Below are 15,651 nucleotides of genomic sequence, written 5' to 3' on the forward strand. Positions count from 1 at the left end.
TCTCTGCCTTTCCCTGTCTCTACTACCCTCTCAACTCCCCTCCCCATGCCCTGAACTCTATTCTATACTATACCGTCATGTGGCTGGTCCCATAGGGGGAAGGGATGCCTCAGCATGGGCCCGCAGAGGCACCCCCTCCCCCCACACCTGACTGCACATCAACATATTCCTTCTCTCTTTACTTTTATAAAACACAGCACACTGTCCTCAGGACTCTACTTTAGACTCATCTCTGCAGACTTTTCTTGGTACCACTAAGGTCTTCTGGTGCTGCCCATCCTTTAGTGCATAATGGTAGTCCTTCAGTATCCCCAGGGGACAGGTTCCAGAGGCCTCATAGGTACGGAAATCTGGGTGTGGTTCAAGCCCTCTACATTAAAGGACACATAATTTGTACAGAATCTTTGTACACCCTCCTACATACTTTAAATCATCCATAGATGACTTACGATGCTATGTTGGGTACATAGGTGCTATACTATGTCACCCAGAGAACTGTGATAATAACACCAGGTCCATAACTGTCCAGTAGAGATGCTGGTTTGGGGACCATTTTTGATCCATAATTGGTTGACTCCACAAATGAAGAAATCACGGATATGGCGGCCAACTGTGAGGTCTGCTTGGCGGTAAGATTCCTAATAAAAAGGTACCGGATGTGGGCTGAAAGCACAGCCTGGTCTGAGACTTCCTGTCACGTCGGGCGAGGTACTTCTGTCTCCCTGGCTCAGCTTCCTGCCAGAAGAGTTGAAAGAGCTAATTATGTAAATGGCTCAGAACAGTGCCAGGAGGGAGAGCCTCTGAGCTGGCACAGAGTCTCCTGCTCTGTCACAGGCCCACACCTCACAGGAACCCACGGCTAGTCTGAATTCAAGCCCTGGGTTTCATTTCTAACCTGGCCATGAGTTAGTTCTGGGACTCTACTTCCAGAAGGAGGAGATTAAGCTGATTCCTAGACATCAATTTAGTACCACAGTTCTACCAGCCTGTGGACATACGAAATCCAGCCTATGGCGTGACGTAGAAACCGTGGGAATTTAGGTTGAGACAGATCACCAAATACAATCAACTTAGAACTTGATCTCCTCTATATGATTTATTTTCTTTCTACTAAGAATCATTTCCCATTTCGAGGTGATTAATTGAGGAAAACTGTTTATTCTATGTTCTGGTTAATACTAACGCTGCTGAACAACAGCAAACAAAGCTCTACACCTTAATTAGCCGGGGGGAAAAAAAAAGACAAAAGCCAAAAAAACCCAATTAAGATGTCTGTCAGTAACAGATTCCAATCCCAATTCTGTATTCCAGAATCCAACACTTTGGGTAAAATACTTTGTTGCTTCCAATCATCCTCAGTACGAAAGTTCTCTTTAATTTTTAAAAACATTTTTGGTAAAATATGCACATTCCTTTTCATTTTCAAACTAAATAATTTTGGGGAAACGAGTTCATATTTTTCACTTAGACAGTCATATTTGTGTCTGTGTATTTGCGGTGCAGGAGCACCAGCCGTAAGTGATTTTCAAATCTCATTAATAAAATGGAAACTTTTAGCAGGGACTAAGGGGTACCGGGCATCAATAACTAGTGGGGTGTCCTATGCTAAATCCCTGTAAAATTGTCAAGTAGCTGTCATCACAGATCTATGAAATGTTAACTTTATAAGCTGTAGTCATTGGGGTATTAACACCAAGCTGGTCAGATCTGCTAACCTTCCCTGAAAGTCAGTTCCGGGGTTACTGACAAGGAACCCCATGATATCTGCACCTTTTTGTTTCCTTTCAAGTAGCTAGCAGCCAAAGCGAGGGGCAGACACAATGGAAGCATTTCACTGTCCATGATCTCTAAGTAGAATGCTTTTGAAAACTCCCTTTCCAGGTAGCTTCATGGGGATTGTGGTATCTAATGAGGTTTTCAGAGTGGGAGATATTTTACATACTTCTCCTTCCTCCTTATTTCTCTCTGTTCAGGGTTTTTCTCCGAGACTCAGGCCTTTTTGTAGTTCATCTCAAAGGAATTCATTTTCATTTTCATTGCAGAAATATAGATTCCAAATACTCAAAGTGCCCTTGAGGTAAAAGAAACACTACATACACACACACACACACACACACACACACACACACACACACACACACAGAGTTCTTTGAGGCTCACTGAGAAAAATCTGATATGAGGCAAGTGTCTTAGGTTCTTTCAGAACCTCCAAGCTTGCCTGGGGCATGTTTCCTCAGGAGCCCCTAGGCTCCTGCTTTGTAAACTCAAGACCAACTAGAGGCTTCCCCCTATAGCTCTCTGAGGTCAAGGTTTTAAGAAAGGCTCAGAATAACAGCAGCACCCTCCTCATTCCCATGAAAACGATAACCACCTCCTTGTGTTCTCACGTGAAGCTATATGCTTCAAACATATGTGGAGGGTGGACTGTGCTGAGTGCCTCCAGCAACTCCCTGCAAAGGCCTCTGGGATGGTGTCCGTGACAGCATCTATCTGCCATTTATGTCACTGGACAAAAAGGATTGGGCTCAGGAGGAAGAAAACAGAGGATCAAAATAGTGGTTTGTGGCAAAAACCAGTCTGGTATGGCACAAGGTAGGACAGTGCCACATTCAGGCTAAATGAGAGACAGTGCTTCTAAGGTACTCTGAATGGACACACCTCTCTCTCTCTCTCTCTCTCTCTCTCTCTCTCTCTCTCTCTCACACACACACACACACACACACACACACTCTCTTTCTCACACACACTCTCTCACTCACACTCTCACTCTCACACAGACACATACATGCACACACATACACTCACACACAAATGCACACACACTCTCTTTCTCACACACACTCTCTCTCTCCCTCTCTCTCACACACACAGACACATGGACACACACACTCTCACACACAGACACACTCTCACAAACTCTCTCTCACACACATATGCACACACTCTCTCTCACACACACAGACACACACACGCGCATACACAGTCTCTCACACACATACACACACACACATAGACACACACACACACAGACATACACACTCTTTCTTACTGACTCTCCTGGCATCCTCCCCTTAGGCAGAGGTCCAGACAAATGATAGGTTTTGGAGAAAGAGCTGGGATTAGATTTCGGATGAGTCACACGCTGTCCGTGTGACCCTGAGGTAGTTGCTCAGCCCAGTCCCTCTCTGCAAAGCTGAGATTAGGTCTGCCTGCCATCATGGGGCTGCTGTGTGTGAAGTGGGCATCGAGCTGTGCCTGCCTGAACATTGGGGTGAGCGCACCTCATTTCCTCAGTCCTCTTCCTTGTGACTAAGGAGACCTGGAGGATGGATTATTACTTCTCGAGTAGTTATGAATGTCAGTACCAATGTACAAAGTGAGAAAAAAATCAATTACATACAATGAACCATCGGTTTCATGTGTATTTATCCCACGCTTATGCAAATCTGTATCAGAATTAGCTCACTATGGACACTAAACTGTTTTGTAAATGCCATGAGGCCTATGGAATGTACAGAAACACTGAAGACAAGTAGGTGTACATCGTATGCTTATAACGTATAATTTAAAATACAGGCTAACCTTGACGTTAACCTAAGATTTTTGTATTAGGACAAAGCCTTTATTGGGGTGATTGAAGGCACTTGTGTTTGAATGTTCCCTCTAACCCTGTGTCATATTCCCCATGTCTCCGTTTTTCCTTGTCCAGCTCCCCCGATACTGTTGATTTAGTTTTCTTATATAAATTACCTCCTTTGGTTCCTTTCCCTCCAAAATTCACTCTAAGGAAAAACAAACAAACAAACAAACAAACAAACAAAACCGCAAAGAGGCTGAGTAATCCCTGGCCCCCAAATCTAAAATCTGTAACCTCCCAAATTTAGAGTGTCAACCCGATGTTTAAAATGTTTGGACCTTTCAGATCTCAAGTGGTTGAAGTAAATACGCGGTCATCTGGTAAAGTCTATGCGGATGTCCGAAAGTCTGATCTGGCTCCAAGCATCGTGGAAAGGATGACCCAACTTACATATGTGTAAAACTACATACATGATTACCACCAGTAACACCGTCCCTGTCCTCTACCACCAGTCCACGAGACAGGACTGGTGATCATCCCTGCCCACAGTGACTAAGATGAGGATGCTGAGGACAACAGGAATGGACATCTGGCATTTACCCACAATCCCGAGTGCTTCTGTCTGCATTAGCTCTCACACCTCAGCGGTCCAACATACCACCATTTGCTTTTTCTGCTTACATCTTCTCGGTAGAACTTAACCCGTACAGATATACTGTGTTTTATTCATAGATTTCCCTCTAGTGCATAGAACAGTGCCTCATGCGGAAAACAGTCAAAAAGTCTCGAATGAACAATTCATTAGTCTTCGTGACGTGGAAGAGTTGGGTACTGTTATGATTGCCACTGCCGATGGGAAACTGAGGCAAAGGTGGGAGGGGTGTGGCTTAAGAGCCATCCATCCCTCCTCCTTCTCTGTCGCTTTATCAGATGTTATGCTGGCTAATTTTAAATGCCATTGACAAGGCCACCGGCTGCCTGATTAAGTTGTAAACATCTCCGAGGGTGTTTCTAGATGGTAACCACTTATGCCACTGCACTGTGTAAAACAGTGCTTTCCCCGTCACTCCTTATGCGATCCATCCATGGCCTGCACTGCACAAGACAGCTGGGAAATGCTGGCTCCAGGTGCTGCGTGGTGCCTGCGGCTGGGATGCTGGACTCCTGCTCTCACTCGTGGAATCTGATTGGGACTTACAGGGCCAGCCCTCTAGGTTTTCTCAGGCTTTTGGACTCAGACTAGAAACTATACCATTGCTGTTCTGGAGTCTCTAGTTCCCTAGCTCAAGGTCTTGGGATGTTTGTATGCTCCACCACTGTGAGAACTAGGCTGGGCATGGGCCACACACCTGTTATCCCAGCACTTGGGAGGACAGTACATTCCTGCTTCCTATTACGGGTTCAAAGTTAGCCTCTGCTATAGAGTTTGAAGCTATCCTGGGCTACATGAGACCTTGTCACAGAATTACTTTGCATGCATGCCCGGATACACGCATACACATCCCATCACACATGCATACACACTCACACGTGCAGCCTCACCACCCCATTGGTTGAGTTTTTCTGGAGAATCATGTCTAATATAGATGTTTAGAGAGGCGAGGTGCCTTCCCAGGACTATACAGATAGTAACGACCAGAGCTGGGAAACAAACACAGGTTTGCTGATGGCAGGCCATTGTAACATGCTATTGCTGGTTTCCTCCTCCTCCTCCTCTTCTTCTTCCTCTCCCTCCCTCTTCTTCTCCCCCTCTCCTCTTCCTCTTTTTCTTCTCCTACCTCCTCCTCTCCCATCCTCTCCTTCCTTCCTCTCTTCCTCTTCCCCCTCCTCCTCTTCTTTTTGGACTTTTCTAGACAGCTTTTCTCTACATAGCCTTGGCTGTCTTTGATCTGACTCTGTAGACTAGGCTGGCCTCGAACTTAGAAATACACCTGTCTCTGCCTCCAGCATACTGGGATTAAAGGTGTGCGGCACTACCACCCAGCCTATTGATGGGTTCTTAACCCCACTATCAACCTGTTGGCTCTACTGTGTGGCTCTATTTCAACTCAGGATGTACGTTAGCAGCCAAGACTCAGTTATGGCGTCTAAGGATTCTGGATACCCTGTTACCTTTGGCCCACTAGGTCCCACCATGAGCTAGTCATTTGGATGAGCACTGCTAAGCAGCACAGGTTTCATTTTTCACTTACATTTTATCTTATTTTCTTAAAGCAACAGTAACGCCATTGACTCATAAAAAATGTACAAATGGGCAGGTGAAAACTGACTTGATGTATCCTCATTTGTGGGAGACAGTAACATTTAGAGATCTGCTTTCAGAACGATTCCCTAAAACTCTACCAACAGAAACAGAGTGGCAGTGAAGGCCGCAGGCTCTGGAGCCAGATGTGGTTTGAGTTCTCACTTTACTAGAGACTGGGCAAGCCAGGGCAAGCCTCACTATGCCCTTAGGTTCCACAACTACAGAATAAGGATAATGAGTTAACCACCTCCTGGTGACACCGTGCAGAGATCACGTAATGTGTTAGCATAATACCAAACACATGCACGGTAAGTATGCAATAAGTATTAGCTCTGGGAGGCCTGACTAGCTCTGAGTAACTTCCTAAACTCCTATGAAACAAACAACAAACAACCGTCAGCAATGAGCTGGCTAGCAAAAGATTGCAATTTCTAGATGTCCTTGAAGTTCTCAGGGAGCATGATTCTGAGTTCTGGCCCGTGAGATACACGAGAAAGCACAGTGCAGGAGTTTCCTCAGGCCTGGGTGACAGAGAAGGGGGCCTGCTCCTCCCTTTTCTCCACTCTGTTTCCAGGAATGCAGAGGCCATGACCAGAGTTCCAGTAACTATCTACGACTCCAAGGACGGATGCTGCAACTGGGTTTCCCCGAACAACAGCCTGAAGCCTTTTCTGGAATATCAGCTCTGTGCTGACAGTCTTCAGACTCTTAGGAGAGAGCATAAACTTCTAATGTGTTTGCACCGTTATTTCTGGCATCTCTGTTATTCAAGGCCGAAGTCGGCTTAAGTGCTTTGGCTTGTCCCTTGTGGTAGTCTAAAAAACCCAACTAGAGGCCTGAATCCATTTTGAGTCCATTTTTTTTTTTTTTTTTTGGCAAACAAAAGCAAGATGGGGTGAACATCGAAAAGGAGCTAGCTTGTACATCTTCAAGACCTCTCCTTCCATGATCGCCCCTCTTGACTAGTAAATGTCAATCTTATGCCATGATCCCTGCTCCCCTGTTCAGAACCCTAGGGCTGGCTTTATGTTCTGTGTATCTTATCCCATTGGTCAAAGCATTACGTTGTATGTTATGGCATCACCATACAACCTAGATGTGTCGGATTCAGTTCTGAGGTGTGAGTGATTACGAGCTGCTGCTTTCTATTGTTTGCCTGAGCACCTGCATGTTACAGGCCAAAGCCTTCTGGAATGTCTGAATAAGAAGTCCGGTGAGAGCGACATTTTAGAGCAGGAAGCCCATGCGTGAAGACTGTCGCCTACTATGAGGCCGACTGTAATTTAAAATAGCCTGCTCATAAATAAGTTAATATATTTCCCAAATGTTCACATCCTGAACTCCCAGGGAGCTTCAAGGGGTTTGTGAGCAAACGAGGGACGAATATTTGTCTGACTAGGAAATGAAATAGCAACGAAATTCCCCGAGGCAATGTACTTAGTACTTTAGCGACCATTATGACATCATCAGCTGTAAAAAAAAAATTCTACACCTGATACAATCAGAAGGTTATTTGCTCCTAAACAAAATACTAGTCAGTGGTTAAACAAGACTGTATTGACTCAAGACCAATACACTGAAGGGGTTGAATGACTGACAAGGTCATTCAACAATCTCTGGTCTATCCTTCGACTCGTCCTACACTTTGATGCTTTCTTCATGTAAACTGAGTACGTAAAACGCAGGGATTTCATTTGGACAGGACAGAATTTGTGTGTCTCTGATATAAAATGTAGGACGAGACACATCTTCTTTGAAAGCGTGTGTGGTATGTGGTGTGGTGGTGAGTGTGTGTGCTGTGTGTACTGAGTGTGTGAGTGTATGTGTGTATAGTGTACATGTGTGTGTGAGGCGGGTGTGAGGAGTGAAGAAGTTCTCATTGAGGGCGCTCGCTCTGGTCTCCACTGCGCATGCTCGCATTGAAGGCGCCCTCTGGTCTCCACTGAGCATGCTCTGAAGTGAAATTTCTTTTTGTTAGGAGCTCAAAAACGATCTCCATCATTGCCTTTTCCTTCTCTGTCTTAATCGCCACACTGACTCTGAGGGGTTGAATGACTGACAAGATCATCCTATCTCTAATAACCTTTCCCAGGACCTGACTGCTTCAGACTTTATACCAATGCCGATTACAGTTCTGCATACACGCGTCAGCTGACTCCATCCCACTCCCAGGGCCTGCTAAACACCCAAGCCCAGAAGACAGAAGGAACTAGGGGAAACTAGAGAGATTTCATATCTGGTGATGATGCTTGCCAGAGACTCCTACGTCTCTGACAACACAATGGTACAAAGCTCCCGTTTGTGGCGTTGGGTCAACCAGTAGACTTGTTTGGTAAACTCTTAGTGGTGGGTTTGGATTTTCAGGCAAACAATGCCCTAGGCAGGAGAACACCATGGTAAGTACAACACAGAGCTCACTTTAAAACAGTTCAGTCGAACACAACACGTGCTCTGCCTGCGCCATTCTCAGAGGTACAAAGCTCATTTCACTTTAAACTAAGAAGTTTCTAGAAATGGTTGAAACCTTGGGTCATTAGAAATTGATTAATCACAAATCCCAGGCAGGCAACTGGCCTGTGTCATCTAAAACTCAAATTTCATGAGGTACTTAGTTTACTGCTCGACCTCATAGCCTGAAAGTTTTGCAGGCTGCACATGAAGTTTCTGAAGGAGAAATTAACATATAGAAACTATCTATTCAGCCCAAAATAAAAATTCGGCAAATGTGTTCTATGAAAACATAGTCATGCTCATACAAAATGTAACTGTGTCCTCCAATGTCATCTAGATATAAAAATCTCAGAAAGGAACTGGGGAGAGAGAGGCTCCAAAGTTAAAAATTATCACTGCTATTCTAGAGGACCTGAGTTCAGTTCCCAGTCCCCACTTTGGGCAGCTCACAACTGTCTGTAATTTCAGTTCCAGGCAATCTGACACCTTTTCTGGATTTGCCAGGCATAGGTACATACATGACTTATGCTTAAACAGATACACACATATATGCATAGATAAAAATAAATCTTAAGAAACAACCTTAGTGCATTTTATAAAAATGTTACTTTTTTAAAGGGTTAAGTAGCTAACAAACTCCTTTAGTCAGTAAGTTTTAATGGGACACTAGAAATGTGATTTATCAAATTACATTGTATACGGATGTACTTTTAGGAACAAATAAAATTTTAAATTAAGAAACATATCAGCAGTTTAAAAAACAAAGTGGTTTTTTAAAATTGTTTAATTTCTTATGATGATACACAGTACCCTAAGTAAAATGTAAGTCAAATAGAGCCAATTATAAAGCTATAAAGGTATCTCCATGTCGAAAAAGAAATTAGTGCAGTGTCATTACCAAAGAACCAATTGAACTGAAATGGGGAAGGGGCATATGGAAGAGAATGAAGAAAAAGTTAGAATATAGAATATAGATTCTATGTATTCAAGTGACTCTAGGGTCAACCCTCAATTCTGTAAAATATAAATAGACAGAAATTAAAGTCCTACAATAAAGCAACTCTACATTGCCCACATCTAAAAATGATAATTTAAAGCAAAATATTCACAAATTGAATACCTATCTCATATAATCTAAACAGGTAAAGTATGTCTTATTGAATAATCTATGTTGTGTTTCCTTAAACTATTTAACTGTGTGCGTGTGCATGCTAAGCTCTCACACACACGCATATGTCTGGTATCTCTGAATTCGGAGGGAGAGGCTGGCAGAGGAATGCGCTGAGCACACGGTTACCCGCTCCCAGAATTAACAAGAAGAGCGTCCATCAGCACCACGGCTTGGAGGAAGTTCTAAAGTGACCAGAAATATAAAGCAAGAAGCCTACAAAAGAAGACAGGCTGTGAACTCACCGTGTAAAGCTCGTTGAGAACCTTCATCAAGTCCTCGTGGAGCTGGAACGCAATCTCTTTGCTCTACAAAGAAGAAGAAATGGAGGGAAGAAAATTACCACGTGTGAGAACATTTGTTTTTAAGTATTACACATTTTAAAGATCACTAACGTAAGATAGAAGGACACATGTAACATAATAGAAACCCAACGCGTCCTTCCTTATTCCTAACTACCATAAAAGATCGTCAGCCCAACCGTGCTCTCTTACTCTGAAGAGTGTGGCCTGGCAGTCTCCCTAGGATGTTCAGGAACAAAAGAATGACAACCTGGATGGCTTCCCCACAAGTCATATCAGACCTTGTGGGAGACGGTGGGTGATGTACACAGGGTAAAGTGTCATGCTCACTTGGAAGGTGAGTTGAAGGCCAGGCATGGTGGTGCTCGCCTATACCAGTCAATACTGGCATTAGGCTGAAGAAAGAGAACAGTGAGTTTCAGGCCAGCCTGAGCCAGTGTCTCAGTCATAAGATAGAGGCCAGCAATAAGGCACATACATAACTCATACACACCCTACACACAACAGTAACAACAGGAGAATAAATGGAAAAAAAAAAGCTAAAAGGGGAGAATTTGAGCAACCAGTTTTCCTCTTCAATATAATCAGGATCTTGCGGTGACTGAGGCAGTTGCTACAGCTGCTGAGCGCATCTGCTGAGTACTGTGGAGAGGGGATCGCCATGGTCACTCCTAAGAAACTGCAGCTTAGATCACACTGAGTCCATCTGTATTGGTGAGGTTATCAGTTCAGGCCTCAACAACAACAAAAAGTCATACTGATGAGATGAAGGCTCACAGGAGGTAAAGCGGGAAGTAAAATATCACAGGAAGAAGACATCGGAGTCACGCAAAAACGCTGCACAATTCCTGTTCATTAGCTGCATTTGTCACTTGGTTTCCTTTGGATATTGGACAGCGCCACACACACCAGGCTCTGACAAGTGTCTCAATCTCTAATGTGGATTTAGGAATTTTAAATATTGCTCTGTCTGTGACATGAGTATGTGGAAACTAAGAAACACTCCTGAGCAAAATGGAGCCTACACATGGGCTAACGTAGTCAACAAGAACTCGATCCCCCCAAGTTGGGACTGTGAATGTATACAGTACAATCTCCTGTGACTTCGGCCTGGTGTGTTTTTTTAATATCAATTTTCATCCAAAGAACTGGGCACCAATTTAAACTCTCTAATGGGATCAAGGGTCACCGAGGAGTCCTGCTCAGATACCCACGTTTCAGGTAGCAAGTCCAGAAAGAAAACATTTCTTGGCTAAGATTTCCAAACAATAACAACAAAAAAAAAAATCCCATTGGTTCAATTAATCTCATCCTAACATATTTGAGGTCAGAGTAAAGGCTTAGCTTGAGGCTCCAAGGGCCATCCATGTGACTCTTGGCTAATCATCTTAGAACAAACTCCGTATGTTGTACGTTTTTACAAGACTTCAGGTGACAAGGTAGAAAAAGTCTGGCATAAGCTTTCATTTCAACTTCATCTTTCACGAGAGGCCTGTCTCCCCCCCCCCCCCGAACCCCCCGTGTGTGTAAAAACACATGGAACCCAGGTGCACACACACCCTACTGAGTTTTGATGTCCTTCGACAATCCAGGGGTTTTCTAAAGCTCATTTTACATGCTGAACAACAAGAAGGACTTTATCACTTTAGAATGGTCCTCCAACAGCAGTTCTGATCGAAGAAGTGATGTTTTAGGTATCTGGAATAGTTTTTAAAGGACACCATTACTTTGTCTTGTGACGGTAATAAATTGGGAGACACGGGTTTGACTGGAATGGGGGAGGGTAACGTGAAGTGACCCTTGTCAGGTTTCCAAGACGTGAGAACATTTCATAAACTTTAGTCCTCAGTTGATGTTTTGTCTTTTATTGTTGACTGTAATGACAAGTGTTGGCCTCCACGATTTGAAGTCTATAGGTAACCTGAGGGACCCTGCCCCAAGTTAATTCTGATTGGTAAATGAAGATGCCAGCAACCAGTAGTTAGGAAGAAGAGACATAGGCAGGGTTTCCGTTTCCCAGGCTTGAGACCATAAGGGAGGAGCAGGGGGGGACAGAAACCACCATGAAAGAGTAAGAATGTGCAGGAGAGAAACAAGGAGAGCCACAGGCCAGGAGAACAACATGGCCTAGAGGGCTGGCTAATCAGAGTTAAAGCAGCCAAGATGAAACAGTAAGGAAAAACTTGGGGTTTTCGGTGGGAGGTAGATGCTAACAGCACGGAGGGTAGACATTTGCCCAGCTATGGAGCTACTTAAGGTATATAAAAATATAAGGGCTGTGTGCGTGTCTTTCATCTGGGAACTTAAATGGTCAAAGGCAGGGAGGAATCCCATGATGGAATTTTCAAAAAATTTTTTTACAGCAGTTCCCTATCTGAGTTTGTGATCTATAAAACGAATGGAACCCTGTGATTTAAAGTCCAATGACCTCCATGGAGTAGAGGCTTCACAGAAACTGCTTGATTTGATTCTGACATGACTCCCATGGGCCCTAGGTTTATGGCACCTCCAGAAGGCTCTCAACTTTTAAAGGCCCTTAGCTGCTGTGCCCCAGCCTGGGTTTTCCCCTACACCCCTCATCACGGACATAGACTCGGCATAGCTCCTGACACTCCACATCCTTGGAGTTTCTACTGCTACTGACAATGAACTGATGAAACATATACCAGAAGCCTGAGAACTCCTGAGGCCAATATGACAAGACGCACACAGTCTGTGAACGAAGCCTTAAGGGTCTGCTCTAGTGGTCATCAGAGAGATCATGGAAAGTCGAGAGACTTCCAGCAGGGAGACCCTTAGCTACCCCTTGGAATGCAGTATCACGGTTTCTGTTTGTTCACTGACATACAATCCAAACCTGTCCTGACCTGATAGGGGAAACTCATAACTCATTGCTTTCCCTGTACCCTCATCTGTTTCCTTTTGAGATTAAATCTTACGTGGTCAATGCGGGTCTTGAACCCATGGTCACGCTCCTTCACCCTTTTGAGTGTGGGATTACAGGCATGAGTCACCATGGGGGTTCGCTGCCACTCCTGTGGGCTGCAGGGACCGATCAGGAGCTGACTGCTGAACAATGCTATTTTATGTGACCAGCGTATGTGAGGAACAGGAACTCAGAAATTTTGGTATCTAGAGATACATGGGCTGGAACAACATTGGAAGGCTATGGGCAGGTTCCTGGGCTCATGGCCTGGAAAACTTACAAGGGTCACTTCATGTTACCCTCCCCCCATTCCAGTCAAACCGGCTCTCCCATTTATAACCATCACAATGAGAAGTAATGATGTACTTTAAAGAATACTTCAGATACCTTTAAAAAAAATCACTTCTTCGAGCAGAACAGTTGTTGGACCACAATTCTAAACTGATAAACTGAAATCCTTCTTGTTTAGGTTCGCATATAAAACAACAAGCTTTTAGACAACTCCTGGATTGTCAAAGGCCATTAAAGTTGTCAAAGGCCATCAAAATTCAGTAGGGTATGTGTGGACCTGGGTTCTATTTCACTAAAAGTTGAAAATAGAAGAGACCCTTGACACTTGAGCAAGAGTTGCCATGTTTAAAAGAAAAGATGCAGATCTTAAGGAAGTAACGACTATTCCTTTTGTATAAAAAAATACTAACAAATAATACTTGCTAGGGATAAAATATTTTCTCTGCTCTTTGAGATGTAGGTGGTTAAAGTTACTTTTCCACAGAGGAAAGCCCCCCCCCTCAGTTACTCAGAGCCCCCCCTAGAAACACAGGAAAGACCACTGTACTATGCCTGTGTTAACTGAAATGATGTCCTGATGTGTTTTGGGAGGGTTCTGGGATTCTGATCCAAGGGGGAGAGAAAGTAATCAGAGCTGCAACTTAGCTAATACTTGTTAGATGGTGTGTGTGTGTGTGTGTGTGTCCATACACACACAGTCTCCAGAGGTAAATTCTATATCCAACCAAAAGCTCCAAGGCTCAGTTGGGTGAGAAGAGAGTCAATCTCGCAAGCGTGTGGAGTGTGAGATGGCTGTAGTAAGCTCCGGACAATGTGCACAGAAGGTCAATACCGAGAAACGAAAACAGTCTTTTCAAGGTCATGGGTGGGTTCTTGGTACATTCCATTCACTCATGTGTTCCAGGATACATCATGGTATTTGCTCCTTTGCCAAAGCGGATGCAATCTTCTGGGTTGGCACGAACCATCCTTGTCAAATTCTATAGCATGAAGCTGTAGGACAGGAGGACAGTTCTGAAAGAGGAAATGATTGCATAGGAGGCAGAGGCCAGGGAAACCCAACTTCTATAAGTTAGGCCCGGCCAATCACTACCCATTTGGTCTAAAATGGGGATTTCAAGGAGGACTGAGGTGGCCAGCCTTGTGATCTCATGGCTGTGTGATTTCATTCATATGCTCAGTTGTATTTTGTGTTATGTGCTTAGCACATTTTCTTGGATGTGTGATTTCTAAGGATGAAATGTGAGTTTAAGACTCTCAACACTGGAAAGGTTTTTTTTTTTTTGTTTTGTTTGTTTTTGTTTTGTTTTTGTTTTTGAAGGCTTATTACAATTGTATACTGCACAGAGCGTATGCACGACAATGGCGCTCGGAATCTCGGAAATCTGAGGTTCACTTGAGACTCGGTACCTCTCCTTGAAGCCATAGTCACCAATCCTATCTCTTTTGGCTGGTCAACTTTTCTGTATGTCATTAGACGTAAGAAAAACTGAATCAGGTTTCCTCTAACTGAAGCTATTTTAGCTTGTGATACATTTCAGGTTAGATGGCTCATCGATACCTTTGCCTCTGTTCTAGTTTGGTTTCTATTGCTGGGGTAAAACCATGCCCCAAAGCAACTAGGCACGGGGTGGGCTTACTTCATTTCTCAGCTTACAGCTCATCAGGAAGCTTCAGGGCAGGAATTCAAGCAAGAACTTGGAGGCAGGAACTGAGGCAGAGGCCATGGAGTGGGCAGTGGTGTTCACTGGTTTGCCCTCCTGACTAGCTCAGTGTACTACAATCTGGGACCACGTGCCTAAAAGTGGTGCCGCCCACAGTAGGATGGGCCCGCCCACATCAATCATTAGTGCCCCGCCGGCCAATCAGATGGAAGCAGTTCCTCCGCGGAAATTCCCTCTTCGAGAAAGCCGCTAGGTTCGTCTGTAAAAGTGCTTTCCCAGGTTCTCCCTCTGCCAGGCTCTGCTTTCTTCCCTCTACCGGATGTAACCCTACAAGCTGCTCTGAATCATTCCTGCAAGTTGTTCCCTAGAGAAAAATCAGACTCTCCCTTTATAGTGACTTCATGATTAACTCACTGATCACAATCCCTGGGCAAACGGTCTGGTGATTAAAATTTAGAGTCTGAGATCAAACTGCCAATGTTCACGCTGCTTGACTAAAGACAGTATTAAGTTTTCAGGTCTTAGGGTTTTTTGTTGTTGATGTTGTTGTTTTTTGTTTCCCATCGACGACGACAACGGTGATGATGAAGAAGATGATGATGATAATGATAATAATAAAAGATGCTGAATATTCTGTGTGTCACAGGGGTCATTGGGATGGTCCTCATTAGACACCGAACACACGTTATCATGTTACTCCTTTTCCCTTTTTCCCTCCAGGGACTAACAGGGATTCGGATCTGAACCCTGCCCTCCAGAGTGCTCTGTCTCACAGACAGAGGCAAGATGGATTTGCTTGCTTTTCTGTTGCTATAGTAGCGTAGTGACATTGGGTAACTGTAAACAGGAAAAAAAGTGTGTGTGTTCAGCACACACACAGGCACACATACACTCAGGCACACACACTCATACTCACACATATATTCACATACTCACACATACATTCACACACTCACATCCATCCACACACTCACACACACACACATACATACACTCACACACTCACTCACACATATATTCACACTCA

The 15,651-nt window shown here is 44.1% G+C and overlaps 1 protein-coding gene across 3 annotated transcripts in view; it reads right to left on the reverse strand.

The window, feature by feature from the left end:
* Nucleotides 1–15,651, reverse strand: part of Srgap1 (SLIT-ROBO Rho GTPase activating protein 1) — a 266,805-nt gene that overhangs the window by 98,928 nt on the left and 152,226 nt on the right. For all 3 annotated transcript variants that reach the window (XM_028759052.1, XM_028759051.1, XM_028759053.1), the window contains exon 4: nucleotides 9,687–9,749. In XM_028759052.1, coding sequence (XP_028614885.1) covers nucleotides 9,687–9,749 — 63 coding nt within the window. The remainder of the gene's footprint in view (nucleotides 1–9,686; nucleotides 9,750–15,651) is intronic.

This window comes from Grammomys surdaster, unplaced genomic scaffold (assembly GCF_004785775.1).
Source record: "Grammomys surdaster isolate TR1022 unplaced genomic scaffold, NIH_TR_1.0 126271, whole genome shotgun sequence".
NCBI lineage: Eukaryota > Metazoa > Chordata > Mammalia > Rodentia > Muridae > Grammomys > Grammomys surdaster.